Source organism: Ammospiza nelsoni, chromosome 8, assembly GCF_027579445.1.
Source record: "Ammospiza nelsoni isolate bAmmNel1 chromosome 8, bAmmNel1.pri, whole genome shotgun sequence".
NCBI classification, from domain to species: Eukaryota; Metazoa; Chordata; class Aves; order Passeriformes; family Passerellidae; genus Ammospiza; species Ammospiza nelsoni.
Genome location: NC_080640.1, coordinates 28,235,118 through 28,253,867, shown reverse-complemented (window position 1 = coordinate 28,253,867; position 18,750 = coordinate 28,235,118). Strand labels below are relative to the sequence as shown.

General features: G+C 45.2%; 1 protein-coding gene across 1 annotated transcript; it reads right to left on the bottom strand.

Annotated features, from left to right (window-relative positions):
- Positions 1 to 2,625: 2,625 nt before the first annotated feature.
- On the bottom strand, positions 2,626 to 9,111 carry LOC132076389 (protein NDNF-like). The gene is made up of 4 exons (XM_059477440.1): positions 8,962 to 9,111; positions 6,774 to 6,969; positions 4,951 to 5,075; positions 2,626 to 3,977 (listed from the first exon to the last, which is right to left on the bottom strand). Exons 2-4 carry the CDS (start codon positions 6,959 to 6,961, stop codon positions 2,626 to 2,628), a joined length of 1,665 nt encoding a protein of 554 aa, XP_059333423.1. The 5' UTR covers positions 6,962 to 6,969; positions 8,962 to 9,111.
- Between the last annotated feature and the right edge of the window lie 9,639 nt (positions 9,112 to 18,750).

Genomic DNA, 18,750 nt, shown 5'->3' with positions numbered 1-18,750 from the left:
GAATACAGGTTTGCAGCCTGGTGCAATCACAGTGGAAAGATCAGTGGAGAGGAACATGCCCTGCTGCTCCTGGGCTCTGTTACACAGCATGGCTGGCTGCCCACATGAGCAAAGTGGGCTCTGCCTGGAGGGCAGGTACCTGCCCTGCTGTGTCAGAGGTGATGAGCTGTGGCAGAACAGCATGTTCCTCTCTACAGCCCTGCTGAGTGCTCAGAGGGGGCCTTGGCTGATGGAGGGGCTGGTGAGTGTGGGAGGAAGCTCCTCCTGTGAGTGAGGGATGGCATCAGCCCTCCCAGCAGCACCAGTGCTCCCTGCCCTGCCCGGCTCCCAGCCTGGGCTCCAGGACCAGCAAGCTGTGCTCTGCAGAGCTTCCCACTGGGCTCTGCCTTAGGGGGAAGGGCATGTGGGGCAGTGGCTAGGGGAGGAGGAGTAAAGAGCAAATGGTGAATCTGGGAAGAAGAGAATCACCTGGCTCTTTTCCAAGTCCCTCTGAAATAGCTGCCATCCTCCCAACCTGAACTGCTTCCTTGCAGGTTCTTAACTGTAGCACTTAACTTGGTGCAACTCTGAGCCTTTGCTTCTATGCTGCCTCTGCCCTATTTCAGGCTCTCCTTCTATCCCTTCCTCACATCTCTTGATTACAGCCTTAAACCAGGATATTGCTGAGAAGCCCAAGGCCAGTTCCATTTTCTACTTTAGTAGAAACACTCGTGCTGGTCGAGGTGCCAATGTATCTTCTTCCAAAAGACTTTTTTTGTGGCATTTCTGCATAGAGGGTAAAAGCAAGGGTTAATGCTCTGCCAGACTGAGGGCAGGGGATTAAGAATGTATTGAATCTGCAGTTAGACAGGTCTTCCTGTTCCTCTATTATAGTTATGGTTGTTATTACAGTCAGTTGTAGGGCATCTGAGTGAAATTCATCCACAATATAAGTGCCTGAAATTGAGAAGGAAGGCAGAAAACACTGAGATTTCCAAGTAGAGATGACCTCTGTTGCTCTCTGAGCTCAGACTATTTTTGGCAGGAGGCAAATGAAGCGAGGGCCTGCCTTGGAATGAAGGCAGAGCAGCTGCCAGCCCCTGTAATTAGCCAAAAGGCTGTGGAGTGTGGGCAGGAGGCTGCAGAGCACGTGGCTCCTGCTGTGGCCCTGCTCAGTCCAGAGCAATGCCTGCAGGAATGCAAAGCCCAGCCAAGCCCAGACACTGCAGCTGATCCCTGGGGAGCCCTGAGCCCCTTATCTGGGGCTGAGCAGGGACAGGGTGCACAGGGGCAGAGTCTTTGGAGCAGGAGATACAACCCTGGTCCTGCACATGGCACTGATTCTGTCCTTACCAAGGGCCTCCAAACACACTCAAATGGAATAATGGCTCAGAGTAAACTGGGACTTTGGTGACCCTGAATTGCAAGAGAATGACTCAAATACACAATAATGGATTTAATCATTTATGTATGTGCTTAGTGTAATTGTAGAGGAAAAAGTATTACTACAGGCAAGATTTCTCTGGCACCCTCTTGGTTAGTGAAGCTATTGTATCTGTTTATATGTAAATTACAGGCCTGCCAAACAGCCTACACACAAAATACTTTCTACTGATAACTGAAAATGAACCTAAGGGAGTTCATGAAGACTTAATTGTCTCTTTTTTTTTTTTTTTTTACACTGTCTCATGTCATATATGGAAGGTAATCAAGGAAACAAGACAACCAAAATGTGTTTGTCAGAATTTTTACTACAAATATTTTCCTTCCATGATATTTAGTAGGAAAACCACATCAAATTTTTCTCAAAGCAACGCATTCATTGAGATAGGCTGGCTTAAGGATGCAAAGAATGGATATATTACAGTCAGGAATCACAGAATCACAGAAATGGGCTTGATATCAGAGGCTATAGATAAATCTTTCAATGGCAAGATTCCTCAATTGCTGTTTTCCTCCATGGGCAGTAGCACAGCAGTATATTTGTCCACTCCTGAGAAAAGCCAGATCCAGAGCCAGTTCCTGGCCTGAATTTTGTATGTTTCTACCCAAGCACAGTTTCTCTGCAGGAATGAAACCAAGCAAGCATGCAGGTAATAGGGGGAGATGTAGTTCAGCCTGCTTTACTCAATGTGTGGAGCTATACATCAGTTCCTCTGCTTTTTCAATTTATTTTTGTCTCCTTTCTTGTTCAAGCAGAGAGGAATCTGTTGAAGAGCAGTCTGATTTGTGAGGTCTCTCAGTTCCTCATTAGCTGCATGAGTTACAGAAAGTGGAAAACTCTCAGGGACTTGGGAAATGTGTGCTTCATGTGAGGCATTTCCCCATCACTTCTGTGCTGGATTTCAAAAACATTTTAGGTAACCAGTCTATTTCTCATGAGTACTCTTGGGTTATTTTATTTCTATGTGTGTGTTTCACAACTCTGTTTTTAATGTTTGAATGAGACAAGGAAAGAAAAAATGCACCCCACCTTACCCAGGAGAGAAGATGTATAATCACCTAAGATGTGTTTTGCTGTAGAATCTTTTAGCTTTAAATTTCTTGTTTGTCAGCATAGTTCAAACTGCAGGGGCTCTGATTTGGATTGGAGTAGATTTTGATAGTACCTGCTTTCACTCACTTGAAAACTTTCATTCAAAACCTTCAACACTTTTTCCTGGTCTTCACAACTTTGCTGTGATATCTGACAGGGATGCCAGATGGCCCAAAGAGATAAACATCAAACAAGTAGAGTGTCCCTGCCTCCAGCCCTTTGATGGTCTCTGTGGTGACTGCTCTCTGGAGGTTCAGGTCATAGAAGTACTTGCACAGCACTTTCTCTGATTTGTGCCGAGATTCAGGCCCAGAGCACCTGTCTGCACTCTGCAGCTCCCTCCAGATCTCATCCTCCTCAATCCTTTTCCTGTACACACAGTACTTGCTCTCCTCTTGTGTTCCCAGCCAGGCAATGGTCACAGACCTGCATGTCCTCAGTTTACTGAAGGATTTGATCTTTAAGCTGTCTGGAAGTAGTGGGAATAAGGGCTTGTGGAAATGGGGGGATGCCAGTACCTTCACAGAAGAGTTAGACTCCTCTGTGGACCTCAGCTGCACCGAATAGATGTCCAGCAGCTTTCCCTTCAGGGAGAAATACCTCAGCCCAGAGAGGTTTTCTGATGCCACTGTTTTGCCGTTCCTTGTTATGTGAACCCGTATTTGGCCTCGACACAACTGAAAGGTGAAGTGGATTTTCTTGTGCCTTGCCTGGTACTGCAGACTGTAGAATTTCTGCTTTTTCCCATCCAGGACCACATGAATCACTTTGCCATCTTTCAGCTCTGTCACCTTGGGCTCAGGTTCTTCCAGGGTCCTGGCGAATGTCCCAGTGTACGCGGCGCTGGCGTTTGTGAGGAGGTTGACAATAAAAACATCGAAGTAATACTGAGTGTTGGGGCTGAGGTTGGGCACTGTGTAGGTGTTCTTGGTGCCCATGCACACCTGCCTGACTTCCCCACTGCTCACTTTGTTGATGATGCTTAGTTCACTGTTGGACAGTATCATCACCTGCTGTGGCTCCAGAAGATATGGAGAGAGGGATAGAGCTACTGTGGGTGGCAGCTTCATTCCAGAGGATCGGATGGCTGTCTCAGCAGCACACAAGCTCTTGTAGTTGTGCTTTTCATTGACCAGGAGGCAGTACTGGATGCCCTCGCTGTGCTGAAGGACAGAAGGGCTGTGTTTCCAGGCCAGGGTCACTGTTGTGTGCCCGATGCCGATGACATCGATGCGTGGATCCCCTGGGAGCTCTGGGTACAGGTGCCCAGACGTGGTGTCACTGGTTAGGTACACAGTGATGTGTGTGTCCCTCTCTGTGGACAGGAACTCCAGCAGGTACAGGGCAGAATGGGAAGACATTCCCATGTAAGTCTCTACAGAATTTCCCTTGTAGTTGAAGATAGTGGACACCAGGCTTGAAGCCTTGCGAGATTTGGAGACCTCTTGTGTATCATGGTCACCTGCAGGGCAAAGGCAGACTTGTAACTTCTGCTTTAAAAGATGTGAAATAAAGCACATCATGCAAGTTTCACTGTTAGGGAACATTATATTTTCTTCTTGAAAGCAGCAATTATAACTAAAAATATGTTTTAGTTAAAATATGTTGCTACTGGCAATTTATTAAATTAAAATTTGAGAAGCTTTTATTTTAGCAGTGCAGCTGTAGAATTATGTTTTCAAAAATACTGTAATTATGAAACCACAACTTGCAAAAGCTTGGCTTGTATCATGCCTGATGCCCCTACAATTTTCTTCTGTTTGCTATCTCTGAGGGTACTTTAGGAGACTCATTATTTCTATGCTAGGCTTTTTTCTTTGGGTTAGTTTTAGCCCATTGTCTCATGAAGAGGGAAAACTTAACAATTCAAAGGAGTGTAATTTGAACTCCTATGTCAGGTGTACCTGCTTGATGGGTCAGAACTTTTTATTGGCAGCCTTTAGATTTTTACTTTGAAAAATTAATGTGAAAAATCATGCAAGAGAAAAGAATTGCCTTTAAGGCAATGTAGAAGCCACTGCCATGGCAGATGTGGCTAGAATAAATGGCTAAATCTTGTCTGCTTCATGTGGGGAGCAAATAGTTGTCTCAAGTGACCTAAGCCACAGAAAAATAACTGAGGCAGCAGAGGGAAATTGGGCCCAGTACCAAGAGCTTATGAAGTTGCTCTGTTTGCGCAGCCTGGAAGACCTGCAGTTGTTCCCAAATATTCACCTTAGATGTAGACATTTTAATATCTAATCCTTAATTTATTTGTGTTGAGGGCAGGATCTGATGGGTTTCCGTGTTTTACCCATGGAGACTGGGTCAGTCCATGACAATTTAAAGAAGGGAACCAAAAAGTGTATAGGTTTGTGGGAAATTTCCTGTAACACACTTATCCATGAGTAACTTGTGCTTTCTCTGCCTCTGCTTGGGCAGCCTGAAGGCCTTACCTGGTGCTGCTTTTCCTGGTGGAGGCTTGTACACCAGTATGCTCCACTCAATGGGAACATCACAGGGAGTAACTGTTATGGAGAAGGGGGCAAGGGCCCTGCCCTCTTCCAAAACAAAGTAGAACCTGTGAATGTGAACAGAAATAGAGGCAATGCATCAGGGAGTTCAGGTTTGCCCAAAACTCCTTGTAATCAGCCATTCTGACATGGGTCACTTTGCTCTGGGTAGAAATGACTGTTCTCTGAGGTGCATCCACACAAAGGGATGATGAGTGTCTGCAGTCTTCAGCTGTGGCAAGAAAACAGGCTGAGGGGTGTTTGTTTTTAATCCACATGTATTTGCTGAAATTTTATCCACTTAAGGCAATATTTTTCCCTCTCAGTTTTTTTTCCCGTGCTTTGGGTGAACATTGTATCTCATCCTTAGCTGGTTATTTTGGATGATGGATGTGATTTGCCTGTTGCCAGTTGTGTCTTGATTGCCTTTGTGTCAGAGGCTGCTATGCATGAGCACCACAGAGTGTCATCAGTCTCTTTGGTCAGGTTTTGATTCCTGCCTTGAAAAAGCCCAACCTCCTGCCTTGCTCTGTTTTTTTTCTTTTTTTTTTTTTTTTATAGAGGCTGTACAATGTTTGGGCTTGGCCATAACATGTTTGGATTTGGGTGCCTCCCTCTGCACTTTAATGAAGGCAATTGGCAATCCAAGGGTTTTTTTGTTGTTCACCAGTGAGACAAGCACAGCCCCTATGGACAGTCCCTGTCAGCCTGGAGATGTGGCTTTCTTTTAGGGCATGGCTCCTGGGCCAGAGTGGAGCTTCCCTGGAATCAGTTCCACGTTTTTGAGTCTTTTACTCTCAGCCAAAACTTGTCATTGCTTGTCTTCCCCTTTGGATGACTGAGGTTCAGAAAAACCTTCCTGATCATGCTAAACCACTTCCTAATTGCCATCTTAGTGTTATGCCACAAGAGCATCGAAAAACTCCCTTTTCATTGTTTCAACACCCCTGCTCTTGAACTAGGAGAGCTCCTAGTCCTGCTCTTGTGAGCATGGTCACGTTATGTAACATGTGCCATGTTCCAGTTTTTCTGTGCAGTGTACATGAAGGCTCAGCAATCTGGCTCAACCTCTGCTCCATGGCCACTCGGGTGTGTGTCAAAAATCTGTGTTTGCTGGGCTCTGTCCAAAGTGCATCTCTTCCCAAACAAGCAGATTGATTTTTGCTACCCAGATGCAGTGCCAGTTGTAATATCTAGATCACCTCCATATCTGGGTATGGCAGAATACTTTTCAGATATTTTGGGAAGGTGAAGAATGTGGAATTTTCACATGCAAAGCACTTTTGATCTTAGCTGGTTGTACTGCCATTCAGCAAGAACACTTTTAGTGTGTAGGACAGTGGCAGATTTCCTGATAAGATGTCTGTGCAGGTATGCTATTGATTTTGGGTAGTAGATATTCTAGGTAAAATGTTTGTATCTCACCATGAATGTAGGATGGCTGCAGTTTGCAGAGCTGAAATTGGGCTGTTTGTCACGCAGCTGTTTGCTGCTGGAGCCCACCCATCCTGTATCAGTTCTGCTGCTGCTCTGACAGCTCAGAAAGCTGCTGAAATGTGTACAGCAATCTAAATTTCATCTCAGAGGTTCATTCCAGATTGTGGGCAGTGTAATGACCCTTGAGGAGTGGGGCATTTTTCTGGCACTTCAGTGTGCACTGCTGGAGCCCTGCAGGTACACAGGGGTTCTTGGCTTATCCTGGTAGTGTACAATTCCCAGTGACACGGGGATGTCTCTGAGAATAGGAGGGGCTGATTTGCTCTTACCTTTTGGGGATATCCTTCAGCAGGTGAATTGTAGTTTCCTTACCATCTGCAAGTATCAAGGAGTGGTAGAAATCAAAGAGGTTGCTCTTGAAGCTCTGTTGGGAGCTGGTGGTGGGTGCTTTTATAGAATGGCACAAACAAGTTGCCATGAGAAGATGGAGAGGAAGATAAAGCCAGAGCCAGGACATCTTCAGTACTGCAAAGTGAGATAACAAAAGTGAACAGAGAAAGTAATGTGACCCTCTCTTTCTGTGCTTTTCCTGGTATTTGTTATAATCCCAGCAAGCCAGGCATTCAAATAGTGCTAGTCTCCATTTTGCTGAATTCTTTAAAATTCACAGAAATATTCCTCAGAGGATCTCTCAGCAAAGATTTAATTGCGGAAATTGCTATGGAGTCTTTGATTAGAGGGGGGAAAAATGTAGTCAATGCAGCACAAGTGCACCATGACAATTATTAAAAAAAATTATTTTACTGCTGTCAGAATGAGTAGAAAATCACATTTAGAAGATTTTTTTCTGGTTTGTGATGTTCAGTTACTAAATTTCAAGGCTGAGCTATTTGTAATGGAACTGTCCCTTTAAAACTCTCAGGAGGTCCCTGTGTCCCAAACCCTGCTTCTGCTGTTCTGTCAGAGATCACTGCATTTTTGTTTTGTCCACTGGGGCAGTAGGCATGTGTAGATAAGAGGATCACTGTAACTTACCCAAAGCTGTGTAAGATGCTGTTTGGTCAAAGGTGGAGAATCTTGGATAAGAATCCCTGAACTGGTGCTTAGATCTTAAGCTCTGTGGATCTCATTTGGAAGAAAGCTTTATCACTATAGGGCAATAATCTTGTTCTTAGATTTTTGTGTTGCCTATCATTCTCATACTTGCATCACTTCCAGCCTCTCTCAGCATTTGCTGCTCACTGGAGCTATAACAACTGTCTTGTAGGGCAAGAAATTTTTAGAAAATCACTTATTTTCCAACAGGCTTTATTATCAGCTTGGAATCTATGAAAAAAAAAAGTACTAAACCAGTCCCCAGCAAATACAGATGTTATTTAAACTGTTGTGTGCATTGCCCAAAGCTGCACAGAGGAGGAGGCTCCAGTTAGCACAGGAAACTTTGGCAGTGCAGTTATTGACTATAACTTACAGCTCCTTTGTCTGCCATGGTCAGTTTCAGAAAGTGTGAAAGTGAAAGGAGCAGAGACCCTCAATACAGGTGCCAGTTGTAGCTCAGGGATTTGGAAAGCAGAGGGAGCTCTGTGTGCAAGATCCCTTTTTTGAGGAAAAAGCAGCCTATTGCATCTTACAAACAGCAAGGAGTAAAGATACTGGTTACATCTGATTATTGGCTGGTGAGGGGAGAAAGCACACAGGACAAAGTCTAATTCTTTGTAATTTTTATTTCTTTCTGAGATCAGCTCTTTCCCCACAGTGCCTGTAAAAGTGTGGAAGATTTTAGGCAGTCAAATCTCCAGTTCAGCACGCCCTCTGTCCATTGCAGTTAAAGTGACTTTATAAAAGGACTCCTTCCTTTTTAAATCCATTTCAAACATACATTTAAATACAGCATTGACTAAATCTATAGGTTTTTATGTACAAAATCTGTAATTCCCATAGTCAAGCACATCTTCAGTATCAGTGAGATGATTATGGAAATTATGTTTACCAAGTCATCTGAATGTCCCTCTCAAAATCCAGAAAAGTTGGTTTATTCTCTGCCTGCTTGTACTATTTTAGCACTTGGTTGAATGCAGGCTTAAACACCATCTGAACAAGTTGGAAGAATAGATAAGATTTCCATATCAATTCCATTTTAATGCTCTTATAATAGAGCTTTTCCTTATGACTCTGAGTCACTTTGCCACTTGGTTATTCCTCTAGTCTAATTATAGCTTACAGATGTTAAATAGAACCCCAAATATTTTGCTTTACCTTTGACAGTGGAATCTGAGTGGCTCTGTGCTTTGGAGGGGATTTAAAACAAGTTTTTCTGCTGCTTAAATGACAGGATCATGCAAACCACAGCAGCTCAGCTTTTCTTGTCCAGGAAAACAAACAAACCAAGTGATCAACAAACCTATAATCAGCTTATCCCAAAGAGAGCATCATCCCAAAGGCTATTTTCACTCAATTACACAAACAATATATTCTCAGACTATTGGAAATATGTTACACAAAAAATACTGTACTTACCTATTTTGTTCCTGGCTAGATGATCCTCAGACCACTCGGTTTCTTTGCCAAAAAAGCAGAAAAGAACAGACTTTTCAGATCTCTGTAGGCAGATGAAAATCAAAACTGTGCAACCAGTTTAACAAGACAGAACTGATTTTTCCATATGGCTCCTGAACAGACATAGCAACTGAAATGCTTGCAGTCCTTCATGAAAAGTAAAAACAAAAAAAACCAAGCCAAAGCCACAATGGGATTTTGGTGCTTCCTTCAGTGGGGTGTTTTCAGAGGTTGTTTTCAACTTGCCCAGCTGTGCAGTCTCCCAGGTGCTGGTTGCTGTCCCCCCAGTTCCTGGGCTGTGCTGCCTGCAGAGCCCAGGAGCTGCTCCTGCACCGAGTGTCAGCCAGGCTGCTCCTGCAGCCTAATCCAGCCCTGCCTGCCCGGGGAGCAGCTCTGTGAGCAGGGGGGTGATGCAGAGAGGAGCAAACACTGTTAACCCTTGTCAGCCCTTAATCCAAGCCAGCCAGGGGTGCACCAGTCACCTCCAGAGCACAGCTTTTGTGTTAGCAGCCTGATGGCCCTCCCAAGGAGTGTGTGATGTCCCTGCCCTCAGCCTTGCAGGAGCTCCAGGTGATTCCAGGTGTGCTGAGTTTCTGCTGGGGTGCTTTATGGGCCCAACAAGTGCTGACCTAAAGCAGGGAAGGCAACAAAAAAAAAGCTGCAAGGGAGAGAATGCTCTGTGTTTTTAAAGCAGACTGGAATTAGCAACCCTTTGAAGGCTGTCAGAAATCTCTTGAATAGAGCTGTGCAGTTTTCTTGGCTTAGGGAGGCTGTGTAAGAAAGAAACTCTGAAAGTGTCTGGAGCATTTCTGTGGCTGAGGAATGAGGCAGCAAAAGGGTGCATGGGAAGAGGCTCACAGCAAGCCAAGCACTTGCTTGTTGGGGCTACAAAGCAGTTGTAGCAAAGCCATGGTTCTTTTCAGGCCACTCCTGCTGAGTGAGAGCAGTGCACGGCCAGCATTCACAGGCTGCTCGCACTGCTTGGCCTGGGCTGTCAGCAGAGATGCCCTGGGATTGGTGCTGTGGGGATGCCTGCTCAGAAAGGCAAGCCCCAGGAAGCTGCAGGAGCTTCCAGGCAGGCACTTTGCAGGGGACAAAGGCAGAATATGGTAGGGAGGCTCTATTTTTAAATGAAGTCTCTTGCGTTTGAAGAGTGGCTTGCAGTAACCCCTTATTATTGTCTCCCTGGACTCAGATTTTGAAGCCTTCCCAAGACTAAAAGTTTGCTAAGAAGAGAGGAGATAGGGGAGAAGTAGAAAGAGATTTCAACAGATTTTGCATAGCAGATCCTTCTGAAAATGTAAATTTACTCATCAGCTGATGTAAGAGAAATATTTACAGTGCAGAAGATGGCAGGAATAATTAAGGTGGTCATGAATTTTTTTTTGCTGAAAAGTTTTGCTGAGCAACTGGGATTTTAAGAAGGGACAGCATGTGGGAGCCTTGATACAGGCACTGTATGATCGGGGTATTGGTTTGATATAGGCACTGTGTGATCAGGGTGTTGGTTTGATACAGGTACTGTATGATCAGGGTATTGGTTTGATCACTCTGTGATCAGGGTATTGATTTGATCACTGTATGATCAGGATATTGGTTTGATACAGGCACTGTGATCAGGGTATTGGCACCCTGGAGCTATGAGGAGACACTGCTGGATATATCCTAGAAAACTGGCACAAGCAGAGTAAATGGTGAACAGAGTCTGGCAGACAAACCATCATTCTGGTGTGAAATCCAGCCCAGGTCAAGTCTCTGTAACAGATCTGGGAACTAATGGACATGTAAGCACCTAGCCAGAGTCAAGGTGTTTCCTTAATGGAGGAGAAACAGGAGAGAAAGATGTTGGTGCAAAGTCCAGTAAGGTCCCAGGGCAGGCCTGGAAGAGGGAAATGTAGGTCAGATGAGGTGCATCAAAAATGTGCCCTGAAAACAGTATGTGAAATTTCTTTTCACAGAAAAAAAATATTGGTCACAATATCAGTGCAGGGTCTACAGTCTGTTTTGTGCGAATTTGGAGGGACTTATGGGTGGAAGCCAGCAGGGAGAATTGTGGACCAGCAACCAGTGCTAAGCAGGGATATCTCTGGGCAAATCTCAGAAGAAGATGCCACTCATGTCTGGTAAAATCCCTAAATCTGGACAGAGCGGATGTGTTTGTTGTAAAAAGGATGGACACTCTGTCTTGTCCTCTCCAATCATCCCCACTGCCATCAAAACAAACCATTAGCCTCTGCAAAACTCAGCTTCCAGGGAAGGCAATGGGAGTATTTCCTTTGGCCATCATTTCAGAGAAGGAAGCCAAATATTTGAACAGCCCTCTGTGTCCCACTGAATAAAACATGAACAAGGATGTCAGGTGAAAAAGGCTGGTGATGGTGAAAGTATGGAAATAATCCAGCTCCTCTCTGGACAATTTCTCACGTTCTTCCCATGTGTGACTGCTTACATGCTTTGCTGGAGCAGAATCTGTGTTCATAAATTTTCTGAGAGGTTCACTGAAGCACTATCAAAGGGGGGAAAAGTATTCTCTATGGGGAAAGTTAAATTCATGAGCTAAATTCATGACTTGTATAGCTTGACTGAACTCAGTGAAGCTACAATAGGGATAAATCAGTCCTTGATTTGGCAAAAAAATAGGTACAATGGCCTTTTCAGTAGAAAAAAGTCTGTATTGAGCAGGCTGTGCTCCCCTCAGAGCTGAGCTGGTGACTTCAGGAGGGCTGTTCAGAGATCCTACTCCTGCTCCAACCCTGCTGCCCATCCACACCTTTCACAAATGTGAGAGATGGAGCACCTCTGGCACGAGAGACTTGATTTAAACTCAGTTATGTAGTGGCTCTGCCAAAAGATCAGTAATGCTGAAACAAGGGAGCTGCTTTCAAATGGGAACAGAAAGCCAGACTGGGGTTTAGCTGGAAGCTCTCAAAGACACTTCAGGTGTTCATTTTCTGGAGCTGCAGTCCAAAGTTGTGTACTCAGGTGAGGGGTTCTGCAGGTCAGAGGAGTGCCCTGCAGTTTTGGCAGCCCTGTCCCACTGCAGGCCCTGCCTGCAGCATTTGGTTGCTGTTTCATGGCATGCCTTGCACAGGGATGCTCAGGGGCTCACCCCACACAGCACAGCTCTGGGAATTGTGTCACACTGGCAAGGAGATGCAAAAATTGGATTTTGGGTATTTTTGATGAAGAACTTCCCTGCCTGGCAATGCTTCTTTGAGCTGGTTTGGTCACCTCCATCAGGAGCCATCTGTGGGAAGGGCAAGGAGAGCTGCAGTCCTCCCTGTGCTACAGGGGAGAGTGGGAACAGGGCTGCCCTGTCTTGCATCCATCACCCAGCTGCATCAGCCCCTGGCTGTTAATTCTGGCAGCTCCCAAGCACAGCCAGCCTCCCTGTGCCCCCAGACCAGCCTAGGGAGCTCTGTTTCATGGAACTCAGTAAGCAAATTAAAAATGCATGGGGAAAGGGACATCTAATCTGTCAGTTATGAGATGAGCAGTATTCTCCCTTTCTTTTACACATGCACATATGTATTCTATCAGCAACTGAGACAGAATTGTTAGTCTTTGGCTCCCAGCTACCTGTCTGCCTGCAAAATGCCTTTTGAACTGATCTCCCTGTATGAACTACCTTCATAGCCCTGAGCAGGAGTAGCTGTGGATGTCTGATGGGGGGAATTATAGCATCCAAACATGTTCTGCCTTTTCAACAGCCTCAAGCTGCAATCTATTCCTCTTAGCAAAAGATTCTGACTTGCCCTTATGGCTATGGTTTGGGGGATGCAAATTTCTGTAAAAAACACCCTTCCCAAGTGGAAAGGTTGCCCAAATCATTGCTTTGTAGTTACTGGGGCCAGTATGTCCTTGATGAGTTCATGTACTTCTGGTTAGCATTATTTCTCAAAAAATATCATTCTAGACACACAGCTGGGCTCCAGAAAGAATCACATTTTCCTTTGAAGCTGTGAAAGTCAATCCTAAGCAAAAGTCTGGCACTTAAAACCTATTGAGAGTATTTTAGTGGGGTGGCTGCTTTTATTTCTTCCAGGTTTTGTCAAATCCTGGCAAAGCAAAGGACTGTCAAATGAGAAAAGCCCTAAGTCTGTTCCTATTCAGAGGCATTAATAAGCAGGAGGGACAGGGAATTGCTAAGCAAACTTGAACTTTTCCTGCAGCCTGTACCCAGGTGAGAATATAGAAATAGGTTGTTTAGGGTGGCGTGGCTTTGAAGGATAAAAATCCAGTGATCTACACTTTATACCTGTAGCTCCTATTATGGCATGTCTGTATTGAAAAGTTCCCCAGGGAATGGTACAGTGATAATTGTTATCTACTAACATTACCTGAGTTTTTCCTCAACAGTCTCTCTCCAGGGTAGGATGCTGGCACTTGAAAATTTTCTTTTTTGTTGCTGTTGAAACTAAAAAGGGTCTTGAAGGGTCTTTTAATGACTAGCAAAATAAATAAATACAGATACCTGATTGCTCCTCACTGTTCTCATATTGTGTTTTCAAGAATGGTTGTAATTGCTCAGATGAGTCTGTCAAGAAATGATAGATATGATGTAGGGGGTACCTCCTGTGCAAAGCTGATTTTGCAGGATGTGAGAGATGGCTTCTGAGGTCAGTCTATTCAACTTTATGGGAAAATTCCTCATTTTTAGGGTAAATTTGTTCTTCCACAAGTGTAAATTCAGTGCAACAGAAAAATCTTAAAGTACTCAGCTAGGAGTCACTGACAACTTCTCTATGAATGAAAGAGAAATATATTGAAAGTCCTGAGCTGATACTTTCATTTCCTTTTCCTTTTACCATTGCCCCCAGGCTTCCAGGATTTTAGGTTAAGTCCTGTTAAATAATTCCTTAGAAAACACCTACAGAATTCCCTGGAAGTCATCAAAGCAGCATAACAGTTTGGGCAGGTATGGAAAAATAAGGTGGTATTTGTAGTTTAGCTGAAAACTGCTGGTTATCCCAGCTGAGAAAGTCAAAGGCAGAATGGAGTGTGCTGTCTGTCATCAGTGCACTGTTCTAATAGAGTAATCCTGTATTTTCTTGTTAGTGTTGTTTGCTTTTTATGACAAAGGATTCAATTTGTATAACCAGAACTAATCCAGCCTGGTAGACAAGGAGCATCCAAGTGTTTGCTGTGCTGGAGGTTCTGAAGTGCTGGGTCACTCCTCTCAGTGTCAGGTGAGAGAGGGGCAGGGAATGCTGAGCAGCCAGGCTGTTGTTCTTAAAACAAGCAGGGGCCTGCTGACTTTGATGCATCTTTCAGTGCTCCCTGATCCTATGCAGCTTCATAAAATTTTTAGAAACACCTTCAGTCTGACCAAGAGGCCTTTCATCTCCTAGGTGCTCATTTCATTTACAGCATTTCCCTTTCCTCTTGGGCTGCTGGGAGCCTTCCTCCATTGCGTAGCCAGGGGAGTTTGCAAATAACCCTAATTTCTACCTACAGCACTGAGCAGTTTTCCAGGAGGATGTGATTATCGCTCCTTGCTTTGTTTGCCCCCATGGGCTTCACCAGTTTGCTCCTGAGAGCTTTAAACCAAGCCCTGCCTTTTGCAGCATGGCAGGGCAGCCTGCAGGGATCTCCCTGTGCCATCTCCTCTCTGGTGGCTGGCAGGGGAGGGGTTAAGCACTGTCCTCCTTTCTGCGGTGCTGGCTGGAGTCACTGCCATCCCATCTGGTCCAGGCTGGCCCCAGCTCTTCCCGGCGTCCTCTGGGGAAGGCACTGCAATATCCAGGAATTGTAACAATCCTAAACAGATTGGGGGCCACATATGGATGGAAATGATTAGATTATAAGGAATCCAATCACATTTGCTGCCCTAGCTGTGTGTTTTTAAGCATTTGGGATCAGGCTTTTTGCTCAATTACAAATATTTTACATACAGCATAGATAAAGTCATTATGTTTGTCTCTCCATCTTGTCCCCAGGGGAACGGTATTGATTTTCATGTTTGATTGGAGGAATCTGATGAATAAAATCTGCCGCTTTTGTCATAAATCATCATTCTGTTCATGATAATCAGACTGCAGAGAAGGAACACTGAACATGGTCATACTTAGGTCTATTGGAGGGGAAATGTAGTCTCAGTGTTTTTTTCTGCCGTGTTTATTCCTGTTCGTGGGTTTTTATTATGTTCAATCAAAAAGAGATGGATATTTCATGGCAGGCCTTAGCAATAAGAGTTAATTTCTGTGAAACAATTTTTTATTTAGCCATGTCCTCAGCTGCATGGAAAGTGCCTTCTCACCCATGTGGGCACATTCAGGCCAGTCTGTTTCCTGTTCTTTGCACTTATTCCTTGTGCTCCTCCATGGCTCCAGCTCCTGGGAATGCTGTGCTTGCCCCAGCTGCCCCTCAGCTTACCTGGCTCCTTTTCCTGCCTGGCTGTCACCTGCTCCTTTCTGAGCTTTGCATGGGGTTGGTAAATGCACACACCAAGGAGCAGGAGTACAGGTCCTCCCATACTTGTAGAGGGCCTTGTAAAACAGCCAAGGCAGCTTTTTGTGCAAAGGGAAGCTTGAAAGGTCACCAAATAGCAGAAGAACCCCAGGAGAATCCTCATAGTGGAAAAAGGGAGCTAGCTGGTCTGGTTCTGTTTGCTTGCCTTCCCACAGACCAAAAGTTTTGCCTGGGGTGAATTTTCCACTTAGAAAGTTTTATTTTAAGAATTGTCTTGCTGATTCTTATTCTCATGTCTTGGATAAGTCAAGTCCTCAAGCACCCTCTGAAGGAAGCAGCCTGCCAGGCTGTGGCAAGTGGGGAATGCTCTCCTAGGACAGCCAAAAAAGCTCAGAGAGCTTTATCTGGCCCCTGACACTGGCCTGCACCAGAAATCTGAGCAGGAGGCTTTCCTATGGCATGGTAACACACCTAAGATCAGTGATTAGCAGCAGTGGCTGCAGCTAGCTAATGCTTCAGGGCCTCTGTGAAAATCACACTGTTGATTAAAAAAAAAAAAAAAAAAAAATTACTGCTTTAAATTTACAAGCTACTTTATAGGCTCATTAATTTTTCATGGGGGAAGGATAAATGAGTGGCTGGGGAGGAGGTCAGAATATGCTATTTACACTTAATTTATAAATAATGAACTTGAAAGCTGACACTTTTTGGTGCTTGTATCATTTCATAATGAAATGGAATGAATCTCTCTGCCTGTGCTGGATCTGGCATAACATGAACATTTATGCTTGTGGGCAGCTCCTAGCAGCAGTGACTGAGCACAGCTCAGCCCTTTGGTGGAAGAGGGATTCCCTTGGCATTTTCCTGGTGCTCCCCCTTTCCTATGGCAGGTGTTTGACCCTCAGATTGTGCAGATTGCAGGTTTTCCATCAGAGTCCCAGCACAGCCTGGATGGCAGAGGTGATTCTGTCTGACTCCAGAACCATGTGGCTCCATCTCCACCCCATGGAAAGACCCCACTAAATCACCCCACGAGGCCTCTGCAGCTCAAAGGGACAGCTAGGATGGCTCCAGTGGCTCATTCTGAGCTGTCCAGGGCAGGGGTAAAAGATTGTCGTTTCTGTGCCTCTGCTGTACTCAAGTGACCCCCAGTCCCCATGGCCAAGGTCCCCTGACAGGAGGTGATGGCACTGCAAGGGCAGGACCACAGAGGATGTGGAGAGCCCCCAAATGATGGCCCTTCACATGATGCTTCCTGGGGCTGGGTTTGCACTGAAGTAGAGCTCTGTGTGTGCAGAGAAGCTCAGGGGGACTCACTCCGTGACCTCCCTCTGCTTACACAGCTACTCATGAGTCAGACTGGGTCTGTTTTAAAATACTGTCCCTGACATTGGGGTAGCTCTGCTGGTGTCCAGCTTTTCAGATTTATTCCTAACAGTGACCTCATTTATCTTACCTCTTGGCCAGTGACTGTTTTTGCTGAGACTCTTCTTCAGCTTTCAGAGTGAAATTAAATTTTTACCACCTTGTTAGTGCTCCCTGTGAGTGCACAGCTTCCCAGGGAGCTGCTTGGAGTCGGAGTCAGAAGCTGGATTTGGTGATCCTTGTGGGTCCCTTCCTACTCAGGCTATCCTGGTGTTCTGTGGCTGCTTCAGCACAGAGTGGTGTGAGAAGCCTGTCCCAAAATTGATGTCCTGCATTAGCAGCCCTTGGCTTCTTGCTCCCGTGCCCAGTTTCTCTTGGGGGTTCAGGAAATGTAATGCCAAACCATTTCAGGAAGAAGTTTCCTCAAAGTTTTGAAGAGGAGTTTGTCTAAGAGGAGTGGTCATCAGAAATCCTTGAGCTTTCCTTCTGTACCTGTCAATTTGATTTAGTGCCTTGTTCCTTCCCTACGTGGAGCTGTTCTTGGCTTGGGTCAGACTTGATTCTAATTTATGTTTGTCTAATATTAGAATGGATACCAAGAATAAGGTACCTAACTTTATGACATTGCCAGAGTGTTGGCATCTGTAAGCACATCTGGAATATGTGTCAGTTGACATTCAGTTGTGTTTTCTTTGAGCAATGATGAGATATTTCTTGTTGCTGGATTTCACCAGCCATAAAACAGCTTATCCATAAGCATGGCTCACCCTAGGCCATAGGAAGCAAACCCATTTTTTGACATTCCCTGCATCTTTCATGTGGAGGGCTGTTGCTGTTTAGGTGCTGTTTGTCCTCCAGACTGTTGGGATTTTATTTTTGTGTTACAGCTCAGGGTGAGAGAGGATCTGGGAGCTGTGTCTGACCATTCCACATGGGGAAAAACCAGATTTCATTGCTCCAAAGGCACAGGATTTGGCATCAGGCTGATGGTGGGATGTTCCTGTCGCAGAAGGGGCTCCTCTGTGCAAGCTATCATGGAAGTCAGCTGGAGAAAAAAGGCATCATTCCAAGATGTGCTGATCCACAGGGTAAATAGCAGGCAATCCCTGAGTTTGTGGAGGGGACAAAGGAGCAGAGCTTCAGGAGGTGTTTAATTTTCCAAGCAGATGTTGCACTAGGAGGAGTCAGGGTCATAAGGCAGGCTCAGGACATGTCTCTCCTCAGCAGCAGCTCCCTGCTTCTCTTCCTATTGATTCAGGCTTGGAACAAAAATGCTGCTCCAGATGGCAGGGGCAGCACTCCCTGTGACAGGGAGAGGGGCTGCTCTCTGAGGCCCAGGGATGAGGGGGTGAAAATGGAGCCAGGAGGTCAGGCAGAGGAGGGAGTGGGAGCAGCCACACCATTTTAGCTCCAGGTCACTGCCTCCAAAGACTGGGGCTGGCAGATGAGGGAGCATTTGGACAGCCAGGCTCTCTTGGCTGGAACAACATGCACAACTGTGTGATCTGTTATGTTGTTTCCACGACCTGGCATTACAAAAGCCAAAGAATAAAAATGTGTCCCCCTCTCACCTGGCTTCTGGGGTGAGCTTGTTGGGCATATGGCATCCCAGATTTATAGTTCTGATTTATGGTAATAAATCCCCTTTTCCCAGGGCATGAGAGGAAGGGTCAGAGTAGAATTAGCAACTGCTGGGAAAGCAGTGATCAATGTCCACCCTGAGAGGAAACATTGCTGACCAAAACTGCTCCCAGCAGGATTGTCAGGGAAGCCACAGCCAATTCATAGAGGAATTAATTTCTTCATAATCACCTTTAATGAGCATCTTTATCATGCTAGCTGAGGGATTGCACTGCTTCCAGCAGGGAACTTCTGCTAACAGATTAAAAATGTTTTTTCACTTTTTTATGCACCTGACTTATCTTATGGAGGGGAAGAAAATCTGACAATGCATTTTGGCTCTGTGAAAAATGC